The following is a 26607-nucleotide window of genomic DNA, read 5'->3' on the forward strand; positions in this document are numbered from 1 at the left end:
AGCATAATATTTTATCGAACCACTCAAGACTCATCAGAACACCTGATATGGTTAAACTTCCTTCCACCAAGATCTACACATCCTTGTTGAAAGCGGTATCTACACAGTGCTGTAAAAATGATCCAATCTACTGATAGACCAGATACACATATAAACAGAACAGATGCATTGACTTTGTTTCTTATACAGACATTTTTCCCACACACACACACACACGTATTTTGTTAACTTTGGCTAAAGTTTAGCCCTGAGCCCACTCGTAGTCAGACTGCAATCCAATCCCGTGACTCAACGCTAGAGCCAAGCCTACCCACCAATGCTCCCTCCCCTGTTGTATCTGTGCCGTGTGTCTGCGAGGGTCTGTGTGCTACAACTGAAGCCAAACACCATCATAAAATAAAAATAAAATAAAAAATACTCAACTGGGAGCATATTTGGCAAAGACTCATTGAATTGACAACTATAATTAATTTGCTGAAAGTGTTATGCATAATTAAATAGTTCTACTGTACCTTGTTTCATTATAAAAATAAATTTGATGCAATTTTAAAGGCTACCATCTAGAAAATGTAAATATATACACAACATATTTATCAGCGTGTAAAGTAAAGACGGCATGATCCAAAATCCTGGGCCCTTAGGTTGTGTCGGGACGAAGAAGAACACAGCAAGGTACAAGCGACTGTTAGCGACATGTTTTAAAGGTAGTGACTACAGCTTTCAACACTGCAGGGACAAGCTGGCGGTGAGGGGGTTAAGGCAGCTCCCCGCTGCTCCCTGCCACTGCCACCAAGCCACTCCCCAAGGCTATTAAACAGCACACGCTGGGCAAAGCTGTTATTATTGGAGCCTGGCCGATCAGCCAAGCAACAGGAAAAGCATCAAGTGCCCGAGTGAAGGAATAATAAATGGCAAGGCTTGACAAGGGGGCTGTCAGTGTGTGAGCGAAAAGGATGTCGTTCAGACAGCAGACTGTGTGCTCTGCACCGATAATGTGTCCTCAATGCCTCAAGAAGACGCTCACCTTCATCTTACTGCTGACACCTTGCCCTCCATTAAACCCTCCAATCTCTTACACAAAATTCCACCCCGCTCCACCGCTGCCCCGACATCAAATCAACGTCGCCGGTTATCACTGAACTTGATCTAGCAGCACCTGTAATGGGCACATGCAATGCACCTGTAATGGGCACATGCAATGTTTTCTACATTTATACCTATGAGAAACGGCAGGAAGCTGAACACTAGTCAGTTTCTGGTCCTCCGCTGAACTCCACTTGGCTGCTGGATTTCTGTGGAGGGGCAGCAACAGGACCACTATCAGCTTATGTAAAAAACAGACCAATAGCAGCTCAGAAACCCAGAGACTAAGGAGGCAAATAGAACATATACTTTACCACCAGGCAATGGGCTCTCTAGTGTTCACTGACCACTCGGGACTGGGAATGATGGTCCACTGGCCACCAGGGACTGGGAATGATGGTCCACTGGCCACCAGGGACTGGGAATGATGGTCCACTGGCCACCAGGGACTGGGAATGATGGTCCACTGGCCACCAGGGACTGGGAATGATGGTCCACTGGCCACCAGGGACTGGGAATGATGGTCCACTGGCCACCAGGGACTGGGAATGATGGTCCACTGGCCACCAGGGACTGGGAATGATGGTCCACTGGCCACCAGGGACTGGGAATTATGGTCGACTGGCCAACTGGCAATGGGCGCTCTCGCGTCCTCCACTGGCCACCACGGCAATGGGCGCTCTCGCGTCCTCCACTGGCCACCACGGCAATGGGCGCTCTCGCGTCCTCCACTGGCCACCACGGCAATGGGCACTCTCGCGTCCTCCACTGGCCACCACGGCAATGGGCGCTCTCGCGTCCTCCACTGGCCACCCCGGCAATGGGCGCTCTCGCGTCCTCCACTGGCCACCCCGGCAATGGGCGCCCTCGCGTCCTCCACTGGCCACCCCGGCAATGGGCGCCCTCGCGTCCTCCACTGGCCACCTTCGCGTCCTCCACGGGCCACCCCGGCAATGGGCGCTTTCGCGTCCTCCACTGGCCACCCCGGCAATGGGCGCCCTCGCGTCCTCCACTGGCCACCCCGGCAATGGGCGCCCTCGCGTCCTCCACTGGCCACCCCGGCAATGGGCGCCCTCGCGTCCTCCACTGGCCAACTTTGCGTCCTCCACGGGCCACCCCGGCAATGGGCGCTCTCGCGTCCTCCACTGGCCACCCCGGCAATGGGCGCCCTCGCGTCCTCCACTGGCCACCCCGGCAATGGGCGCCCTCGCGTCCTCCACTGGCCACCTTCGCGTCCTCCACGGGCCACCCCGGCAATGGGCGCTCTCGCGTCCTCCACTGGCCACCCCGGCAATGGGCGCCCTCGCGTCCTCCACTGGCCACCCCGGCAATGGGCTCTCTGGTGTTCACTGGGCCACCAGGGCAATGGGCTCTCTGGTGTTCACTGGGCCACCAGGGCAATGGGCTCTCTGGTGTTCACTGGGCCACCAGGGCAATGGGCTCTCTGGTGTTCACTGGGCCACCAGGGCAATGGGCTCTCTGGTGTTCACTGGGCCACCAGGGCAATGGGCTCTCTGGTGTTCACTGGGCCACCAGGGAATGGGCTCTCTGGTGTTCACTGGGCCACCAGGGAATGGGCTCTCTGGTGTTCACTGGGCCACCAGGGAATGGGCTCTCTGGTGTTCACTGGGCCACCAGGGAATGGGCACTGTATTGTCCACTGGCCACCAGGGAATGGACTTAATTCACCTACTCAAAAATATCTCCCACATGAACACCTTAGACTGTTAGTATGGCTGAATATGTGATACTGGACACCTATAAAGGAACAAGTTGCTGGTATGAGGTGATCCTCACTCATAGATGTATTCAGCTTGTGATTACTGGTATGTGTCCACCATGGAACACTCTGGGAATGATACAGCTCCTGTTTGATACAGCACAATATAGCGCAGCGCGATTCCAGGGCACATATACCTATTGACTTACAATAGCTAAATTGATCAAAAATAAACTAAAAAGAAGGTGTTCCCTGTACCAACCTATCATTCTGTTATTTTTCTAGTGCTGCTTAGTAAATGAAAGCAAATATCTGATTTGTTGCTATGGGCGACACCACTTTTTCCATTGCACTAATTTTAATAAACTCTTCCCATTATATACTGCTCTTGAAAGAAAACACAGCTACAAAGTCGCCACTGTGACTTTCCTATGGCCCAGAAATGTCATGTTACACCTCTGCATATAACAAACGTCACTGGAAGAAAGTGGAATTAGAAGCATCAAAGGCATTGTGTGAAAGAACATCCGACACGGTAGGAAGAGACATGTCAAAAACCAAAAGATGAGAAGGCAAATCTCTTCCTACCCCTGACATCAAATAGGAGAAGATTGAGGAGTGTACTTATATGCATAGAGTTCCCAACGCGCACGTGTACAGCGCACTAATCATTATTGATCCCTATGAGACAAGTGCTGTCCATGGCCATCTACAGAACGCCAAACAAGCGTGGCATAGCAGGTCCCGCACTATGTGAAGACCCTGCACAGTTTGTGATGTTTCTCATAGGGACCAATGTTCCCAAGAGTTCCAGAGTGAACCCCCCACCGCCCCCCCCTCCATGGTGCAATGTCTGCCAATCACGTCACCAAGGTCCACGCCCCTCCCACTTTACTAGGAAGCGGGCAGGATGCAGGAGGACGGCCTACTCTCCTGGGAGAACTACCCAAAATTCAGGTATGGACAAAACTCTTCCCCCACAGTCACACAACTTTATCTCCAATTATGAAAAGATTCTGAAACTTTTACCTATACATTTGTGAGATTTAGTAGCAGTTCTTCAATATGCACCAACTTCTAGATTAGGTCCTTTAAAGGGATAAGTTGTGAATGTGCGTCAGGAATAAGGATAAGTGGCTCTTAGCGCACCACATGTTGCTGCACTATAGTATATCTGAATTTCTAATGCCAAGCATCATGGGAGGTGTGACAAATGTCACGAATTTCTGACCACAGCCTTATTTCCAAACCAATCTTTGCGTAAATAGATAAGTAAATGCATTTAATTGCTGTCCCCCATCACACATCCGCACCGACTCCACAACCTTTGTGAGTGGTACACAATTTATTACAAGCAAAACATGTGCATTATAAGCTTTGTATATGTGTTACTACAAAGGCAGTTCAAAGATGGCATTGAAAAGGAGCACGACACATCAAAGGGTGAAGGTAAATTCAGTTGAATGGTTTAAAAATGGTGCATAACTGAGAGGGACTACTGAGTGGAGATTACCGCTTTACCGGAGATGAGTAGTTCTCCAGATCTGCTAGGACTCTGCAGTCTTCATCAGATCAGTGCCAGTCTCCTGCAGACATCCTACTCTTGTACTACATGCAAGTGGGGAGTTGGCAGAATGGGGGGCACCAACAAAATCACTGCCTGTTTGAGTCATGCATAGGAAGTATACAGAGACGGATGCCAGACCTCCGAAGATCCCATGGATCTGGGTACACCCAGGCCCGGCGCTCCCATTAGGCAAGGTTAGGCAGTTGCCTAGGGCGCCGGGCTCTGGAGGCCGCCACAGATTAAAAATTCCTTTAAAACTGTGCGGCGACCGCTGACCATACCTTTCACGGCCGCCGCACAGCTTCAGATACATCCACAGGGAGGGGTGGAGGGGCTATTGCTCACCACCGCCGCCTCTCTGCTCCGTCTCCTCCCCTCCACTCGCTGACTGACTGTCGGGCGTGACATCATCATCACGGCCCGACAGTGTCAGTGAGTGGAGGGGAGCAGACGGAGCAGAGAGGAGGCAAGTTAAGGTAAGAAAAGACGCACATTTTCGAAATCGGCGCCCCCACCCTGCACAATTACACACTATTTTGTAAGTGTGCATGGTGGGGGCGCCGCTTTTGAAAATGTGCCTAGGGCGCCACGGACCCTAGCACCGGCCCTGGGTACACCCCGGGGGAGGCATACACCCCAGGTAACTGCAAGCCCCTGTTTTGTGTTTTTATAATAGTGTAGTGGACAAAGTGCAACCCTCACGGCTCATCCAGAAGAGCGCTTAGTGAGCGTAGGGTCATGAGGGGTTCCAAATGGTGAGTATCATACAGGTCTCAGGATCACTGGTCTCGGCACCAGCTTGTCTCTGCCGTTGAGATGAACAGTGGTGTGCGGGTCACAGTTTATGTCTTCGGGGGGCTCCAGATCTGACCCAATGCACTAAATTTGTTCACAAAGAGTGTTTAACAAACAAAGTGGTGCAAATAACACAGATGTATTGTACCCCATAGATCAGATATTATCTATCATTGGTCTAACAAAAAGCAGCTAAAGTTAGTCAAACAGGCCGATAGCGGCCGCAGTATAGTTGTGCCAAGCTCACAATTATCATCCAATTTACACATGTCAATGGCAAACTTGAATGACATCCGAGAGGACGAGTCCACTTCCAGCATCAGTCTGTGCAACTGAAAGATCCTCTGATCACATATATGAACATGGTCAATAATGAGCCTACCCATATTGATTTTAATATTATTGGGCACAAGGGTCGTATTCGTGCTACCCACACAAACGCGGGGAGAACATACAACCTCTACACAGATAAGGCCATGGTCAGGAATTGAACTCATGACGCCAGCGCTGGAAAGCAGCAATGCTATCGCCAAATATGTGCTATATACACCGTGGTTTCATGTAACCCTTTAGAGGTGTTTCATAGCCGAGTGCTCTCAGTTCTTACTGATCTACAGGTAACATTCTGCTCTGTCAGAATTCCGAATCCCCAGCAATGAATGTAAAGGCTCACAGGCATATAAATGGATAGATACAGAGCAGGCAGTATCATTAACGTGATGGTATAATGAATGATGACAGGCCTGCCACCACACAGAGCCGCTAGGGGTATTGCTCTAAGGGGTGCCACCTGTCTGTGACATTGATGAAAAAAAGGGGGGGTGAGCATGACCCTCCTGCCTTTCTCCGTATCTCCGGGGTATCCGCCCTGGATAGACGAGGGAGACATGCCCGCCCCATCTCCTCCTTGTTGACAGCCCCGGTTTTATGAAAAATACACAGCAAGACTTATGTATAAAAAATTGATGTGTGCTGATGCAGCGTTATTAAAAATGCCTCAGAGAAGCCTTCCTATCCGTGCTCCATGTATAATGTAACTTTGACCTGTATATAAATGTAACACAAGTCTGTAAATCAAACACGTAGTAGAACACTGCTTACTTATTGAATTTCTGAGATACCAGCACCCCCAAACATCTCGGTATTGTTCTGTGTCCCTATGCAATATAGCTGATGGCAGCATCCAACTACTGCATATTTAATTTAACTTCTGCTATTCGTTTGGTCAAACCAAGTCCTGGACTGTTGTTTCTATAGTGGATATTTCTATCAAGTCAAATATTAATATTTTATGTAGTACATTTGTTACGTTTTTAAAGCAAAAAGACTTTATCTTCCCGGCCTCCTAACACAGGCCTTGGATGACGTGTGGCTCTCCAGGTGTTGTAAAACTACAAGTCTAAGCATACCCTGCTGGCAAAGCATGCTGGGAATTGTAGTTTCACAACTCCTGGAGAGCCACAGGTTGTCCCAAGCCTGGCCCAACTACATATAAACTTTAATAGAGGCATTTTGTTTGGGGGGAGGGGGGGATTACTAGGTCCTATCAGAAAAAACTGACAAAGGCTGTCTCAAAAATGGGGACACTATCAGCTTTACTGGGAGCTAACAAGGGTCTGGAATCCTCTCGCTCCCCCATGTAAACAAAATGTTGTCAAACAAAGCTAATAAAGTTAAGAAAAAAAATAAATCTGCAGAACCACTTATAACCAAGGGATGGCGATAAAGAGTCCTTCCATTGAACAGGTGCAAAATGCAGTTTGCAGACGAGGCAGTATTCATATCTACCATATGTGTGTGCTGATTATATGTGTCAATGCCTACAGGAAGCCTTGTGAGACCTCCATAAACCATCAAATAAGTAATATTTCAACATAGTATCCCTTTAATGGTTCCGATAACAGGCTTGGCTAACCTGTGGCACGCCAGGTGTTGTGAAACTACAAATCCCAGCATACCCTTCCAGCAATAAGCTGCTATATATTGGCAAAGCATGCTGGGGCTTGTAGTTTTACAACACCTGGAGTGCCACAGGTTAGCCAAGCCTGCAATAAGACTTCAGTAAAGCAAGCAGCACGCAATCTCAGTCTCATAATAATATTTTTTTTACATATATTAATATAATTAAATACAGCTAAGCACTTCCTTTTATTTCATTATCACAATGCATAGATTTCATTATATGTAATTGTTTTTGATGATAATTCTTAATTTTCAATAGGTTGGCGCCTGCTGGTGTCACTGCTTTATATTAAAAATAATTGGTCACTTACTTAAACATTTATAAAAGTGAAAGGGGGGTTGGTGGGGAGAATTAGAGGGACATCATACTGAAGTAATTAATACCATCAAAGCTATGGGGGGTTTTTTTTTCCTCATAAAACCAAATGCGATGTTCAGTCATTAAATTTTGCAAGCGCACCAAAAATTATATGCTGTCATTTTCAGACCTCGGTTGCTAACTAAACTCTGCGGACTGATTTAGCGACACCATTAATGAAGCGGTGAATATTCCTGCTACATGAATATTGTTAAATGTTCAGCTCTTAAAAATTTACCTTAGACAAATAAAACAACAAGACATAAAAATCGGTTTCATGAGTTTAAGAGATAGTATTTAATCCTTGGCATCAAAAACAGATTATGGTCTAGTACAATGGCTCTAATTAACCATCTAACAATGCCTAAATCTTTGTCGGGTAACCAAATAACATATCCAAAGTCTTAAAGAATACAGGGTAGAGGGAAGGTGAGAGTAAGTCAGAAATAAACCACTAGTTTCAAACCCTCCGTCGCATCGCTCACAGCAAAATGAGCCATTTGTAAGTACAATGGAAAATTTGGTGTAGTTTGGGATACGAGATCAAGAACAAGAAAGACAAAACAATAGCACATTATTGTGAGGATGATCTGCAAAACAATCAAACACAACAACGGATCTGCAGTCCTGAATGCATTTGATTAGCGAGGTCTCTGCTCCTTGACAGCAGCAGACTAAATTTAAAACCATTAAAAACACTCATGCTCTTCTCTTGACAGGCAGCAATTTTGTCCAACAAAAGCAGACCAGATAAAAGGCTCAGGTGAGATGTCTTCACATTTAATAATAATCAGCAATTATTTCATTAGTTTGCATTTTTATATGTACAAAATCGACTAGTGATTTAATTGTACCTAAAATAATTATTATTCTCATCAGAACTCCATGGGGCATATTCAATTGACGGCGGGATCGCCGAAAATCCCGCGCTCCAAAAATATTACCGTTAATATGGTAATCCTGCGCATAAAAACCGTTAATACTGTAATTTACTCGCTGGATTTCAGCTCGCAGCTCAGGGAGCTGCGAGCTGAAATCCAGCGAGATATTACCGTATTAACGGTAATATTTTTGGAGCGCAGGATTTTCGGCGATCCCGCTGTCAATTGAATATGACCCCATGAATTTAAACTTGGTTTTCTGTTGTGTGCCATAGTTACCGCTAACTACTTAATACCTTTTATACAGATTCTTAGAACATAGCTGTGAAGTCTTAGCTCTGGCAGCTGGGTTTAGAAAGCTGTGCGCGATTACAATGCAGAGAGGGACGTACGCCGGTTTGCGTAGCGTATCTGGGGTGAAATTGCTCTGCACCTGTCCAGAATGCGAGCGGAACGCATATCCACTTGTATAGACTTGTGTGATTCTACCAGTAACGGATGTTGACCAAGTATATATGCGCAAATGCTGCTAATGCAGACCTGCAGAAACACGCGTATACAACTGTTGGGAGACGTATCTCCTACTTGCCAACTTTTCCTCGTTGGCTTCAAGGAGATCCCTGGGGGAGGTGGAAGAGGGGCTTGATTAATTGCATAATTTTGTCCCCCGCACCCTAAACGATTGTCACAATTGTGGCAAATTACAGCAGGGGGTGGGGCTAAGATGACAATATTTGCGTCCCCTCCCACCCTTATCTATTGTGGGACTGAGAACCGGGAGGTTGCCCTGCTCTCCCGAGAAGTCTCCCAGAAATGCGGAAGTCTACCGGACATTCCCGGGAGAGTAGGCAACTATGTGTTAAAGAAAAGCAGCTAATGAATCTCTAGAGACTGAAGTGTCTTTTACATTTCTGTCTCCATTACTGAAGTCATGTTGTCTTGCCTGTCAGTCTTTGATTAGATCTTGGTCTCCATGAAAATGGCCACCTCCATAGGCATCAATACATGGACATAGGACACAATTTCTGAACTGTGTCATCATGCCACAGATGACGAAGCCAATCATGTCTTGTACTAGCTCAGCATCAGGGAGAATGCCAGACTCTTCAGGGAGTGAGGGAGATCACCCCTATTTCAGAGAGTCTCCCTGACATTCAGGGAGAGTTGGCAAGTATGACGTATCTTTTGCGCTTGCTGCAGCGCAGGTGCCAGTGCGCACTGATGACGACAATTTATCGTAAACCAGGCGTCAATGCTGCCCGATACATCTCGGCATTTTAGCGGAAATACGTTCACTTCCCTATTTTTTTAAGTGTAATTTTACTCCCGCTTTTCAAACAATTTTGCATCAGCCCCAATATCACTTCAATCTCATCCTGGTCACATGTTTCCACTGTGAGCAGATTGTATTCTGTATGCACGGACGGTCTATATATAAAAGGAAGCAGCATTAAATGAATATCTCTGATAGGGAATACAAATCATGCAATCCTCATTCTACAGCTAAAATTCCCGACTCAAACGTAAAGCCGGCTTTTATTAACAGTCAAGACCTCAAATCCAGACTTGATTGGCTGTAAAAGCTGTAGGACACGCAAAAAAAAACCAACACCACATGCTTTAATATGCAATGTGCTTCTTACAGCTGTACACCAAACAAAGCACCGGAGAGGATTTTGGCTATTGACATGTAAATAAGCTTAGAACCTAATCTATGATGATGGAGGGGAGAGGTTCAAGTATGTGAATCCTAGCGGGGATAATATTCCGTGGTACACTCATGTCTGTTTTTACACACACAGCAATAGGTATTGAACATTAAATGACAGAATGTACTGGATTTATTGCAGATAATGGGTTTCATGGAGCGATAAATCCAGCAGGTATTTTTGTGTTGGTTTTTACAGATTGGAGACTAATAAAAAAAAAAAGTGCAAGATAGACAGGGACTTACTTATAAACAAGACATTCGGATGTGTCTCAGCATATAAATGTGTTCTTCTGAAAACAGCGATGAAGCTGTATAGAGGTGAGGAACAGCAACCACGAAAATAAGATATGGGCTAGGTGTAGAGTGGTGGGATACTGTTGGGACTAATAGAGAAGTATTCAGGGACTGCAGGATGGGGCTATAGAAGGTGTAGCACTACGGCAGGGTTGTCCCCCAACTCCGAGTTCCTTCGATTCAATCTTAGGCCCCATTCTGCGAGAATGAGCAGAGCAAGGTGTCTCTGCTGAGCATGCGCCGGTCCAAGTGTGCCAATCATCATCATCAGCTATTTATATAGCGACATTAATTCTGCAGCGCTGTACAGAGAACTCACTCACATCAGTCCCTACCCCATTGGAGCTTACAGGCTAAATTCCCTACACACACACACACACACACACACACACACACACACACACACACAGACAGAGAGAGACTGGGGTCAATTTAATAGCAGCCAATTAACCTACTAGTATGTTTTTACAGTGTGGATGGAAACTGGAGCACCTGGAAGAAACCCACACAAACACAAGGAGAACATACAAACTCCACATAGATAAGGCCATGGTCGGGAATCGAACTTATGACCCCAGTGCTGTGAGGCAGAAGTGCTGACCACTAAGACACTGTGTCAATGGACTTTGGAAGATGTACTAGATGTTTACTTGGAGTATGGGGTTTTAGATAACATTCAAACAACAGGTAAAGTACCTGCTATGTGTTCTAATGACACTTCCAACACAAAGTGTCTGTAAAAGATCATACTTACCAATTTCTCAATGTACCCCTCCAGGAGCTGGGGTGCAGACGGAGGGAGGCTGGACGAGGCAAATTGCGTAATTTTGGTCCCGCAATAGTGTCATTCTGACGTGGGGGGCGGGGTCAAAATGACAATTCACTGTATCATAAAGGTTCCCATCCTGACCATTTTACTAGGAAGTGGGCGGGATGTGGGAGAATACCCTGACCTTGTTCCCCCAATATAAAAAGTGGTCTTTAAGGATTGACATTTATATTAAAATGGAGAACTTCTGCGTGGAAGCCACGGATCACTTTGAAGAATTTGTCCAACTTGGTTTTGTTGGCTGAAATGTACTTTGAATACTTTGAAATATACAGTTCACTATAAAAATCCAACAAATACAGCTCAGGCGATCTCCTTTTCATATATTTTTTCTGGCCCCTGGAGTGAAAGGGCTATAAAATATAGTTAAAATAACTGGCCCAATATAATAGGTCAGTCCAATTAATCACCCGGGGATATGGGCTTGATAAGATTAACAAAATCAGTGAATATCAATTGCTGACATGCAAGTGAAAATTAAATAGACAATTTTTAGGAAAAATAAAAATCAAAATAACAAAAAAAACCTACAAAACACCGGATGCATAAGTGTGCACACCCTTCCATAATGAGTTTGTAGCTGTGTTCAGAGTAAACCAATCACAGTCAAAATCATGTTCAAATGCAATTAGCATACACCAGCCAGCCTGGGGGGGGGGGGGGGGGGGCGAGACACTGCTCAGTAGCCTATTAGGAATATTTTAAAGAAAAAAAAAAAATTCGGTAGCCCAGTGACGCAGCTCAAGATAGCCCATTATGGGACCAGCCCCTACCTGCCAACAATGAAAGGGATTGTGATTAAATAAAGATCAGCTGTTCCTGTAGGATTTCCTTGCAGTTTTCTTGGTTGCATCCTACTGGGATAGCTACGGTCCGCAAGGACCTTTCAGACCATCTATTGGACATCAGTAATAAAAGTTACCCATCAGGAGACCATCATCAATAAGTGGAGAAAATGTGGCACAACAAGGACATTGCCAAGATCAGGACTTCCCTACATAGTTGATGACGGGCCAAGGAGAAATCTAATCGAAGAGACTACCAAGAGGCCTACGGCGACATTAGAGGATCTGCAGGCAATTTCTGGCAGGAACTGGTCACTCAATGCATGTGACAACAATCTTCTGTATTCTGCATATATCTGGGCTATAGGGTAGGTTTAGGTTGGCAGGGCGCAAGCCATTTCTCACAACAAAATAAAAAACAAAAAATCCAAGCCCATCTAAAATTTAGCAAGTAAAAAAAAAAAAAATACATTAATTTACCCCAAACCGTGTGGGAAAATGTCTTCTGGTTTGATAGCACTAATGTTTAACTTTTTGGCCTAAGTTCTCAAAGATATGTTTGGCATCAACATGATAATGATCCATAACACACATCCAACTTATGGCTTCAAGAATGGCTTCAGAAAAGGCTCGGGGCTAGATTAACTAAGAACCGAGTTTGGTGGCGGTTTGAAACCGTCACACATCAGTCGCATTTACTATAGGGTGGTTTGAGGCTTCAATTTAGAATGACTGGTGATGTATGGCGGATTGAAAAACGAAACCGTCGCCGGTTTGATTAAAACCGCCATCGAAACCGCCATACTAAAAGACAGGACAGGACAGTTTTAATACCTGCTTCAGAATGGCTTGAAAGCTCAAACATGCTGTTTGAACTATTTTACCATTCAGAACATAAGAGAAAGCACAATTGACATTTAAATTATTTGGGCAATCATTATTTATTGATTAAGGGGAGAAAAAAAAAATCATTATATTAAGGAGACAAAATAATTTAATTATTATATTTGGGCACTATGTAATGCCAAATTGTGCAACATAAATAATTCTATCCACCATTAACAATCAGTTAATATTATTATATATTCACATTGCCCCCATAATGCTATAATAGTGTCCCCTTAAAAATAATAAAAAATTAAAAAAATTTCCCCCATAAGTTAAATTCATTTTGCCCCTTAATGAATAAATAAGGATTGCCCAAATAATTTCAATTTGAATGGTGCTTTCTCTTATGTTCTGAATGGCAAAATAGCTCAAACAGCAGCAGTTTGCACAATCTGGCCACTCACAACCACCTCTTTCAATTTGGCTGTTTGGTTGGCTGTTTTGCAGCAGTTTTGAAAGCATCATTGTTAAAATCGGGATGGTGGTTTGTATAGTGGTAGTTTTGAAAAATGTAAATTCTGGCCGTTTTAACGGCGGTTTGGGCTTTAGTAAATCCGACGGTTTCAAAACTGCCGGAAAAAAAAGCCAAAAAACAGTAGTCCAGACCTCAATCAGATTGAAAAAACTGCAGCGTTACCTAAAGAGGGCAGTACACGGGCTATCCTCTCGCAATTCGATGGACTTTAAACTATTTTGCAGGGAAGAGTGGGATAGAATTGCAAAATCCAGGTATGCAAAACATATTCAAAAATGCACTCTTCTATAATAAAAGAAAAAGGTGCTTCCACAAAGTGTTAGTTTGGGTTGTTCATACTTATCCAAAGAGTTTTAATATTTTTACTTCTTTTTCCTTAAATTTGTCAATTTATTTTTCACTCAAATTTTGTTGGAGGCAAGGTCACATTGAAAGTGGGAAAACGAGATTCCTTGTGTTGAATTTTGGCATGCCCTCTTTTTCATGTGTCCCAGTTTGAACAAGCAACAGATATTTCTCCATAGCGCTCAATGGGGGAATATTTACAAACACTAGAGTAAATGAAAGAGGGTGCCCACAGCATCCAATTATTATTAATATTACCGCAGATTTTTAAGATGCCACAGTGCTCCACAGACCCGTAGAGTAGGGAAAACTACAAAAAACTAAGGACATACATAAAACAGGGACATACGGGGCAGACAATATAAATACAGACATGAAAACAAAGTGTATGACCCTGCTCATTAGAGAGCTTATATTCTAAGTGGAAGAGGGCACAGCTGAAACAAGAGGAGCGAGTGTGGTTTAAAGTGGAGATTGGGACATTTGCGAGGGTGCATTAGTGTCAATACTGTTATCGGGGATAAGGTAAACTCTAAAAAAGAGATGGGTTTTCAAAGAGCATCTAAAGATTTGAAGGCTGTGGGAAAGTCTGATTGAGCATGGTAGGGAATTCCATAAGTGGGGAGCAGCACGGGAGAAGTCTTATAGGCGGGAATGAGAGGTGGTTATCAGAGACGAGACAAGGCGCAGGTCAGAGGTAGATCTAAGAGGGTGGGAGGGAGAGTATTTTGATATGAGATATGAGATGTATGCAGGGGTAGTGTTGAGGGCTTTGCAGGTAAGGGGGAGTAATTTGAATTTGATTCTGGAGGACACAGGGAGCCAGTAAAGGGATTTGCAAAGTGGTGCAGCAGATGTGGAGCTGTGACTGGGGAAGATTAGTCCTGCAGCAGCATTTAGGATGGATTGAAGTGTGGATACATGGATGTCAGGAATGTCAGATAGCAGGAGGTTACAATAGTCAAGACAATGATGAGAGAATGGATAATAGTTCTGGTAGTATGTTGAATAAGAAAAGGGCGTATTGTGGCAATGTTTTTAAGGTGGAGTCGACAGGACTGGGAGAGAGTCTGGATGTGAGGAATAAAGCAGAGGGTGGAGTCAAGTGTGACACCCAGGCAGAGGGCTTGGGGGACTGAGGAAATTGTGGTGTTATTGACAGTGAGGGAGATTTGAGGGGAGGTGGTGACTCTGGCAGGAGGGAAGATAATGAGCTCTGCTTTTGACAATCCAATTATTGTAATTATTATTATTACAATTATTATTGTAATTATTGAATCCAATACGCTTCTAACAGATTTTTCTAATGCAGTTTAGTAAACGAAAGCAAAGATCCCACTGGCTGCAAATAGCAACACTGATCCTTCTCAACACATTTCATGTCCAACACTAGTTCTTATAAGCGCCTCCATGTTCACACCACATCTGTATATAATATATGGCTGCACTGCATCTTAGCAACCTCACAGGCAAAGAAAAATCTAAACTTATTTTTTGTTTCTTCTCTCTCTTAAAAATACCCCTCAGCTGAGCTTGTTTTCCTCCATAGAGCTCTCTGATGTCTTCAGAAATTCTGCTGCCCCCACTAGAATGCAGATGAGTAGATTGCTATCAGCACAGGTGACTATTCTTACAGTATTGGAGCTAGGATATTAATTTATTTATTAACAGTTATTTATATAATGCCTACAGTGCTTTGCAGAGAATATTTAATGATTCACATCAGCCCCTGTCCCGGTGGAGCTTACATTCTATGTTCCCTAAAGAATAATTCTAGGTCACACGGAACTGTAAGATAGTCCGAGGTAGTGATGAGTTTTCAAGTTAACCTTTGCACTAAGACTTTGGTAAAAATGTTACGTTGCTTCTGATATCCTACGTCGCTCTCGGCACAAATGTTTGCCAAAACGCGCTTGAGGCTGGAAAAAAAAAACCCCCAATCAGCGCTTTCTTATGGAACTTGTCGAAAATCCACTGTTATTACCACAAATATATGAATAAACTTTTAGTGCAGGGAGAATGAAGGCTGGGCTACAGACTGGATTATAATGAATCAAATGACCAGATGGTAGAAGAAAAAGCCATACAGGTTGTTATGGATACTAAGATAAAAGAGCCTACAATGAAAGTCTGAACTTTGTGACACTAATGGGTTAATTGGTTAATGGGTGCTCCTATGTTATGAGGGCCAATGCCTGCCTATTAAACCTCTAAATATCTGCACAACCTGTCAGATTCTAATTGCTCCAGAGGACTCAGGTGTCTGACGCAGTGAAAGGTTTAAGCACACAATGGAGGTTATTGCGTTATTATTCTGATGTTCAGTGCTCTTAAAAGTGACAGGCTAATCAAGCTGCCAGCAGCACAGAGTGCTAGGAGCGAGGGCTGATAACTCCCAGTGACTCACCAGACAGTGCTCCCAGAGAGTCTGTCTCTGCAGGGTTCCCCGACCTTCCTGCTCACTCAGGTGCTTGCTGCATAAATTCCTGTCCAGAGCGGTGACTTCTGTAAGCTACGAGGTCTGGATACAGTGACCCTCTGCCATCCTTCCTGAGCAGCTCCACACGTAGCCGACTCCACACAATCATTTACTGCATGTAAAAAGATATTCGACACAGATCCATTCCCAGTCTTCATCTGCCCAAAGCTCCTCACCAGACACTAACTTACATAAACTCTCAATATAAGGAACTGGACCCCTCACAGCACAGAGCTCCTCACCATATACTGCTTACATGACTCCTCAATATAACTAGACCTCCCAGCACAGAGCTCCTCACCATATACTCCTTACATGACCCCTAAATATAACTAGACCTCCCAGCACAGAGCTCCTCACCATATACTCCTTACATGACTCCTAAATATAACTAGACCTCCCAGCACAGAGCTCCTCACCATATACTCCTTACATGACCCCTAAATATAACTAGACCTCCCAGCACAGAGCTCCTCACCATATACTCCTTACATGACCCCTAAATATAACTAGACCTCCCAGTACAGAGCTCCTCACCATATACTCCTTACATGACCCCTAAATATAACTAGACCTCCCAGCATAGAACTCCTCACCATATACTCCTTACATGACCCCTAAATATAACTAGACCTCCCAGCATAGAACTCCTCACCATATACTCCTTACATGACCCCTAAATATAACTAGACCTCCCAGCATAGAACTCCTCACCATATACTCCTTACATGACTCCTCAATATAAGTAACTAGACCTCCCAGCATAGAACTCCTCACCATATACTCCTTACATGACCCCTAAATATAACTAGACCTACCAGCACAGAGCTCCTCACCATATACTCCTTACATGACCCCTAAATATAACTAGACCTCCCAGCACAGAGCTCCTCACCATATACTCCTTTCATGACTTCTCAATATAAGTAACTGGACCTCCCAGCACAGAGCTCCTCACCATATAATCCTTACATAACTCCTATATATAACAAGACCTCCCAGCACAGAGCTCCTCACCATATAATCCTTAAATAAACTCTCAATATAAGGAACTGGACCCCTCACAGCACAGAGCTCCTCACCATACACTCCTTACATGACTCCTCAATATAAGTAACTAGACCTCCCAGCACAGAGCTCCTCACCATACACTCCTTACATGACTCCTCAATATAAGTAACGAGACCTCCCAGCACAGAGCTCCTCACCATATACTGCTTACATGACTCCTCAATATAAGTAACTAGACCTCCCAGCACAGAGCTCCTTCACCATACACTCCTTACATGACTCCTCAATATAACTAGTCCTCCCAGCACAGAGCTCCTTCACCATACACTCATTACATAACTCCTCAATATAACTAGACCTCACAGCACAGAGCTCCTCACCATATACTCCTTACATGACCCCTAAATATAACTAGACCTCCCAGCACAGAGCTTAAATGACTCCTCAACATACTCTATATGGACAAAAGTTGGCCACATCTGTTAATGATTGAACGGAGGGGTTTCAATCAGGCTCGTTGCCAGAGATGTATAAAATCAAGCACCCAGCTATGCAATCTCCATTTGCAAACATTTGTGATACAAAATGGGTCACTCTAAAGAGCTCGTGACTTCAAGCGTGGTACTGTGATAGGATGCCACCTTTGCAGTAAGCCGGTTCGTGAAATTTCATCCCTGCTGGATATTCCATGGTCAACAGTAAGTGGTATTAGAAAGTGGAAGCATTTTGAATCAACCACGTAAAATCACAGAGTGGAGTCAACCACTGCTAAGGCGCATGGTGCGTAAAAGTTGCCAATGCTCTGTTGATTCCATAGCTGAAGAGATTCGAACTTCCACTGGCATTAATGTATGAACAAAAACTGTGTGTTCTATTCCAACATGAATGTGCCCCAGTGCACAAAGCAAGGACTACAAAGACATGATTTGAGGAGTTCGCTGTGGAAGAATATGACTGACCCACCCAGAGCCCTGACCTCAACTCCATCCAACACCTTTGGAATGAACAGGAACAAAGATTGCGAGCCAGGTGTTCTCGTCCAACATCAGTGGCTGACCTCATAAATGTTCTACAGAATGAATGGGCACAAATCCCCACAGAAACACTCCAACATCGTGTGGAAAGCCTTCCAAGAAGAGTGGAAGCTGTTATCGCTGCAAAAGGGGGACCAACTCCGTATTAAAGTATATATATTTGTATACAATGTCATTACAGTCCCTGTTGGTGTAATGGTCAAGTGTCCGAATACTTTTGTCCATACAGTTTAAGTAACTAAACCTCCCAGCACAGAGCCCATCACCATATACTGCTGACATAAATCCTCAATATAAGTAACTAGACCTCCCGGCACAGAGCTCCTCACCATAGACCCTTACATAACTCCTCAATATAACTAGACCTCCCAACACAGAGCTCCTCACCATATAATCCTTACATAGCTCCTATATATAACTAGACCTCCCAGCACAGAGCCCATCACCATATACTGCTGACATAAATCCTCAATATAAGTAACTAGACCTCCCGGCACAGAGCTCCTCACCATAATAATCCTTACATAACTCCTCAATATAACTAGACCTCCCAACACAGAGCTCCTCACCATATAATCCCCTTACATAACTCCTCAATATAACTAGACCTCCCAACACAGAGCTCCTCACCATATAATCCTTACATAGCTCCTCAATATAACTAGACCTCCCAGCATAAAGTTCCTCACCATATAATCCTTATATAACTCCTCAATATAACTAGACCTCCCAACACAGAGCTCCTCACCATATAATCCTTACATAGCTCCTCAATATAACTAGACCTCCAAGCACAGAGCTCCTCACCATATAATCATTACATAACTCCTCAATATAACTAGACCTCCCAGCACAGAGCTCCTCACCATATAATCCTTACATAACTCCTCAATATAACTAAACCTCCCAGCACAGAGCTCCTCACCATATAATCCTTACATAACTCCTCAATATAACTAAACCTCCCAGCACAGAGCTCCTCACCATACACTCCTTACATAACTCCTCAATATAACTAGACCTCCCAGCACAGAGCTCCTCACCATATAATCCTTACATAACTCCATAATATAACTAGACCTCCCAGCACAGAGCTCCTCACCATATAATCCTTACATAACTCCTCAATATAACTAGACCTCCCAGCACAGAGCTCCTCACCATATAATCCTTACATAACTCCTCAATATAACTAAACCTCCCAGCACAGAGCTCCTCACCATACACTCCTTACATAACTCCATAATGTAAGGAACTAGACCTCACAGCACAGAGCTCCTCACCATGTAATCCTTAAATATTTCCTCAATATAAGTAACTAGACCTCCCAGCACAGAGTTCCTCACCGCATAAGCCTTAAATATCTCCTCAATATAAGTAACTAGACCTCACAGCACAGAGCTCCTCACCGCATAATCCTTACATAACTCCTCAATGTAAGTAACTAGATCTCCCTGCATAGAGCATCTCACAGGTGAAACTATAAACTAGTACACAGATCATCTACTGCACTGTTTTTAAGAACCTCCTGTGGTTATCACCCTTGTCCAATGATCCCTAACAATCCTTCACCTGCAGTAACTAGGCCCACTCTACCTTTGTTATTGTGACATTTATACAATATTACCATGTACATGAGAATCGTACTGTGAATCAAGATGCATGAGAAATGCTTTTTTGGTTCTTAGTTGAAGAATAAATATATCGGTCTTTTAATTAAATTTTGAAATTAAACATTTTGTGATTGTTTTTGTATTATTGTTAATTTGTCATAAGAAAGTCTGTATCAGCTTATTATCCCCTAAATCATCATTTACTAGAGAGAACAAGCACAACAGCGAGTCTTACTGAATCACAATAGGTGCCCTATGTAGACTGATTGAACGGGTGGAGGGTCCCCGTCTAGTTTGCATATATGATAAGTAACATGACTAATGCAAACACGTAGCTGTAAAACTCACCCCGAAAGCAATAGCCTTTAACCAATCAACAAGCAGTAGCATAGTAAGCATGTTTAATTAATTAATACAGGACTCTCTTTCATATAGGATTTAGGCAACCCAGTGTGAGACGCAGAGGCTAAAATTATCTATATGTTTTTATAATCCAGGGCCCTACAGTTTCACATTAATATTGAAATTAGGGTTCACAAACTCTGTCCAAGTATTAGGATAATGCTATATATTTACACAGACACAAACACGCATTCTGACAAACAATATAGTCTATACAGTAATAAAACACATTACATGGTATGAAAGGATATTGACGTATAGGTAATCCAGCCCAACACAAAGCAGTTTATTATACAATAAGGTACAGTGCCAACTGTCCTAGTTGTGGCTCTTAAACTACTAATGGTTGCTTCTCCGCATTAGAATGGCATTATTCCTTTCTGTTCCATTTGAAAGTGACATCTATCTCCCATGTACTATTACTTCCAGCCTGAGAGAACTAGGATATCTCTCACCCAACATAAGAAGCAATACACAATATTAAATAATCACCCTGCACGTAACATGTAGTTTAGATGAAATATTCAGAGAACCCTTTGTGTTTGTCGAGGGTAACAAACTTCAGTAGGTCATACTTGCCAACTTTTCCTCGTTGGCTTCAGAGAGATCCCGGGGGAGGTGGGTGAGTGGGGGCTGAGCTTGACGAATCGCATCATTTTGGCACCGCCCCCTAAAATGTTGTACAATTACAAGAGGGGGCAGGACTAAAATGATGGGATATTTGTGTCAATAAGGCCCCCCACCACTTATCTATTGCGGGGGCGAGAACCAAGACGTTGCCCTGCTCTCCCGGGAGGTCTTCCAGAAATGAAGGAGTCTCCCAGACATTCCGGGAGAGTAGGCAACTATGCGTTAAAGAAAGGCAGCTAATGGATCTCTAGAGACTGAAGTGTCTTTTACATTTCTGTCTCCATTACTGAAGTCATGTTGTCTTACCTGTCAGTCTTTGATTAAATCTTGGTCTCCATGAAAATGGCCACCTCCATAGGCATCAATACATGGACATAGGACACAATATCTAAGCTGTGTCATCATGACACAGATGGAGAAGCCAACCACGTCTTGTACTGGCTCAGCATCAGGGAGAATACCAGACTCTTCAGGGAGTGAGGGAGTGAGGGAGATCACTCCTATTTCAGGGAGTCTCCCTGACATTCAGGGAGAGTTGGCAAGTATGCAGTATGTATATACAGTAAGTTCTACCAAAACAGTAACTGTCCCTCTAAAGAACAGATCGCAAAGAATAGAACCCCTCTGTTATCTCTCTAATGTAATTCAGACACTTTGCAAGCTTAATAGCAAAGTAATGAGATACATGTGGATTTATACTGTTCCGAAAGACTTGTTAGCCAGTGCGCATCCATTCTGACTTCACTGAGGTGTGGCATGCAATGCTAGTGGATTATTTAAACATTCAACAATGGACTGGGCGTGTCTTATAGTCACATGTGACATTTGCCTAGTTTTTTGGTTTTTTTTAACCTTTTTGGCCCTCTATTGTTTACCTATCTCCATAAACATATCATCCAAGACACAAGTTACCAAACGCAGAAGACCACCTTGTCTCCTCTACACCAAACATAACTTTTTCAGTGCTGCCTTGCCTTAACACGCTTCAGATTTCTGAGGTACATCCCCAGAATGCACCTCTACCATCTCCCAAAAACTGCTTTTATTAGGAACGGTCTGTTCCCCGGCTTCCCACAAACACTGCAGTAATTCCTTTTGAATAGAACCTTTTTTTCTTTTCCTGTTGTTTGATTTCTGTGGCTTAATGCAGTCAATGTATGAGAGGACCGTGTGTATTAATAGGTCTGTGTGATGTGCAAACATGGCTGCTGTCAATCACTTTCTGAGGTAAACTGTTAACTCCTTCCATTTTCATGACAGAGAAACCTTTCACAGGTGTCGAAGGAGCATGAACCATCGCTGTTTTATCAGACGATGACAGTAACATCCACTGAAAGCCCACGAATCACAAGACATCAAGTACAACCTGCCATTTTGTCACAAATATTAAACGGTTACCGGAGAGAAGCCATATTGGCCCTCAGAGGGCCCACATGCGCAAAACAATGTGAAAATTTAAAATTTAAAAACCATTTTTAGTTAACTCGCGCACCTGTGACTTTTCCTGCACTGTGTCCTCCATCTGTGGAGAACTGCCAATATTTTTCCACCGATCACTTCCCATGATCTGTCGGAACAAAAATCGACATAATAATCAATTCTAATTAAACATACATTTATATATTTTTAATTTACCTACAAAGTGCTGCTACTGGTCTAGGAAAAAAAACAATCACATATGTCAGTGATCATTAAAACACAGTTAATATCAATGTAACAGTGCATCAGAATGTTCTAATATAGTCTCATAACAGCACAGGCAACTCACACATATATCCATATTGATGTTGGCTCTATATACTGTACCTGAATACAAATACGCTATTAGCACACTAGTATATACATGGGTTTGCAAGATAAATATGTAGCTTCTACTCATGATTAAGCATTAGCCCTATACCCACTAATGCTCCCACAGCATTTCTTCAACTAGAACATAATTACACTAAATGTAAACACTACTCCCCTGTAGGACGATATACAATAATGTTCTAGAAACTGTAACAAATGCCAATTACTGCATTACTAAATCTACATGGAAATAATAACATTTATACATAGATAAATTTATGTTCTATACCTTGCTCTCTTTGTAAACAATAATTTATAAATATATATATATATATATATATATATATATATATATATATATATATATATATATATATATATATATATATATATACACACACATACATATATATACACATATACATATATATATACATATACATATATATACACATACACATATACATATATACATATATATATACACACACACACACACACACACACACACACACACACATATATAAATATATATATACACTAACACACATACATAACAAACACTCATTCTATTGAGTATTATACTGTACAGATAGCACATTATCACTTCAGCAGATGTGCCCAGAAACACAAGTACGTTGCATCTCCAAATCAATAGAGAGGAGTAAAACACCGACACATATGCCTCACTAATCAAAAAAGTGACAGAGTCAATATGCCGTTTCACGAGATGCCATATATCTCCAGTAATCACACACACTACATATTCAATATACGGATCCAGCACTCACTGTATATCTCAGTAATAGCCACAGACGCTGCCAGCAGCCAGGTGGGTACCACACACTCATAATTTAATAAGCTATGTATAGTTAGGGAGCGAGAGATGTCGGTTTAGTGAGAGGTATCTCAGGCAAAGATAGGATAAATGCATATATGGCAGTTGAAAACAGAGTAGATATAGAAATAGATAGATAGATAGATAGATAGATAGATAGAATTACGTTCTCACCTGAATATTTCATGCTCCCCATACAGGTTTCTTAAGATGAACTCTAATGCACTTATTTCAATTCTCTATCCTACCTGCTCAGTCTGGTGTTGGTGTCGCAGATGGGATACCTTAGCTAAGACTGTCCAGACTGCCCCTTGCTCATCTCTATATCTCCACCTTCATTGTTCCTATTACCTGCAACATTTTCAATTGAGTCGTTCCCCTTCTTTCCTGCTCTCTCCAGTATTATCCTCCTCTCCTGTTTTCCCTATTCTTATTTTAAGTCCCTTTCTTCTCTCGCCAGCACACCTCTCTCTCTCTCTCTCCTCCTGCCTCAACTTCTTTTTTTTTTCTTCTACCCCTGTATTTAATCTGCCTAAAGCAGCCTCAGCTGCTAATTCACAAATCTTTAATCTGCTTTTCTGTGGAAGTCTAATGAGCAGGAACTGGAGCTCCCATCCAGCTCTGCAGCCCCCACAGATCTGCTCATGTAGAAACTCCCAACACAGGCTGCTCCCCCCCCCCCCCCCTTCAACACAACTCTGCTGCTGCATATGCAAAGACTGGGGACAGCAAAGCTCTGCATCCATTCCATACGGATACCAGCAGAGTGACAGAGAGAGAGAACAAGGGAGGGGATGCGGGACGGATAGAGACATAGCCAGACAGGAATAATAGAGTCAGGCAAGACACTTACCTTCCTAAATATACTCAGAAGATATACGCAGGGAAGGAGATGTCTCCATCACTCTGTCTCAGCCTGTCCCAGCCAGGTCTCTCTCTGCCAGTTAGAAAGATGTGTTTGGAAAGGCAGCTAAGAATGGTAGGGGGCAGTGCTGTGATGGGTTTAAAGCTAGATACTCGATAGAAAGGTCTCATACATTTGTCAATTATAGCAATATTAGTCAGTGGAGTTGTATATTTCCACGGCTCCCTACGGACACCCCCTCCCCGTTCTATTACCCCTTCAATGCTACCATATGTATTTCTGTAGCACTTTTCTCATTGCATTCAGATCCAATGCGTTCAAAAATTGCTGTACTAGTCGGGTTAAGAGAGTCTTCCTCTCATTTGGCTGTTTAAATAGATGACTTTATCATCATCATCATTTATTTATATAGCGCCACTAATTCTGCAGCGCTGTACAGAGAACTCGCTCACATCAGTCCCTGCCCCGTTGGGGCTTACAGTCTAAATTTCTTAACAAACACACACAGACAGAGAGACTTGGGTCAATTTGATAGCAGCCAATTAGCCTACTAGTATGTTTTTGGAGTGTGGGAGAAACCGGAGCACCCTGAGGAAACCCACACAAACACGGGAAGAACATACAAACTCCTCACAGATAAGGCCATGGTCGGGAATCAAACTCATGAACCCAGTGATGTAAGGCAGAAGCGCTAACTAATTAGCCACCGTGCTGCCCATTATCATTTATGTGTACTATTCTTAATTTGCTAGGGCAGTTCACTGGACCCCAGTACCCCCGAAGTGCACAACCAATCCTAGCTGGTAATGATATTTTAACGTCACAAAATGAAATCCTTCTGTCAACTGACCAAGGACAGACCCAACACTAGCGCCACAAAACCATCTTTGACGAGTCTGTAGACCTCATTGATGACACGTAAAAATAGCTGAGGTGCAACACAAAAAAACCCCCTCCTTTGTAACGTCACACAGCTCGATTTCAGCGGGTGCACCGAGATTGCACTAAAGTGCAATGGTTTATGAAAAATATGGCAGCGTGTGTGGAAGACTACAGTTTTGCATCGGCTGGTGGGAGGAGATGGGTGGAACACTAAATGTTCCTTGTTCTGATGCGCCTAGATTTATAGAACAGTGCAACGACGGGATTTAATTTTGCGGCTTCAGATTATTAAAACACAGGTGGCAGTAGGTTGAACTTAGACATTTGCACAGTGCGCCTCTTAAGGTCTGGCTTGTCAGTGCAAGGAGCCAGGGCAACAACCTCATACCCATAACTATAAAACGAAATTCGATTGAATGTTAAATGCTCACCTGATTAATGCTCTACAAATACTACATACAAACTACGAACGGATACTCAAAACCGCGCATAATATAGAAAAGAAGGGCAGTGCTGCTGATTAATCATATTAACATATGTGGCAAAAAATTATATACAGAGAACTGCACAAAGTATAACGAACAAGAAAAGTTGTACTGAGCAGTCAATCACTCTTGAAAATTGTAAACTTGCTTGAGAAATTTTAAAAAACTGGAACTATTCCTAAAAATCAGAGGTTGTAATTATCAATTCACGAGGAATACTAGACAATTAAGCTGGCTACACATTGCCAGAGATATCAGCCAACGGGCACAATATCATTGGGCCAAATATGAGTACAATGCTCGAGAATGATTCGATCAAAACTGATCATGTCATTTTTGGTGCTGTCTGTAAATTCAATTAGCAGCCGGCCGCATTGTGACCTCCCTCCTTGGACCTAATGTGGAATCTGTTCATTTGGCTGGACAACTGTGCAGCCAATGTAAAAACAGATCTTGCTGCTCAGCACTTCAGCCTAGATCCAATATTGGCAGGTATGTGGTCAGCATTATTCCTGCAAAGCGGGCACTGACTCCCTCCTCTTATCTTACTACGCTGTCCAACGCTTCCCAGGTAACCACCACAGGCTCCAATATACGGTATAATGCTTTCATTATATAGAGCAAGAGCCAGCAATAGCGAGGAGATCACGGCACCACCCCACCACTGATATACAGTTCTGCTACTTAATATAGTTCCTATAAATTTGGATTTTACAGTACAGTAAAAGTTACTGTATCATCTACAGTCTACTGCTGATCTTCTGACCAGTAGTAACTGGGAATACCCAGTACAAAGCTTACCACCCACTTGATAGATACCACCACAGTAGCACAAGTATAGTGGTTCACTATAAATGGTCTTTCTATGCCCACAGTAATTGTAA

General features: G+C 43.2%; 1 protein-coding gene across 5 annotated transcripts in view; it reads right to left on the reverse strand.

Moving 5' to 3' along the window:
• The window catches only part of FIBCD1 (fibrinogen C domain containing 1), a 202172-nt gene that overhangs the window by 37654 nt on the left and 137911 nt on the right, over positions 1 to 26607 (reverse strand). For 2 of the 5 annotated variants that reach the window (XM_075185238.1, XM_075185240.1), the window contains exon 2: positions 22355 to 22429. In XM_075185238.1, coding sequence (XP_075041339.1) covers positions 22355 to 22426 — 72 coding nt within the window. In that variant the 5' untranslated portion in view covers positions 22427 to 22429. Of the gene's footprint in view, positions 1 to 22354; positions 22430 to 23665; positions 24138 to 24344; positions 24447 to 26607 lie in introns of those variants that run through there. The other 3 variants (XM_075185239.1, XM_075185236.1, XM_075185237.1) reach the window with 3 other exon arrangements.

Source organism: Mixophyes fleayi, chromosome 9 (genome assembly GCF_038048845.1).
Source record: "Mixophyes fleayi isolate aMixFle1 chromosome 9, aMixFle1.hap1, whole genome shotgun sequence".
Taxonomy (NCBI): Eukaryota; Metazoa; Chordata; class Amphibia; order Anura; family Limnodynastidae; genus Mixophyes; species Mixophyes fleayi.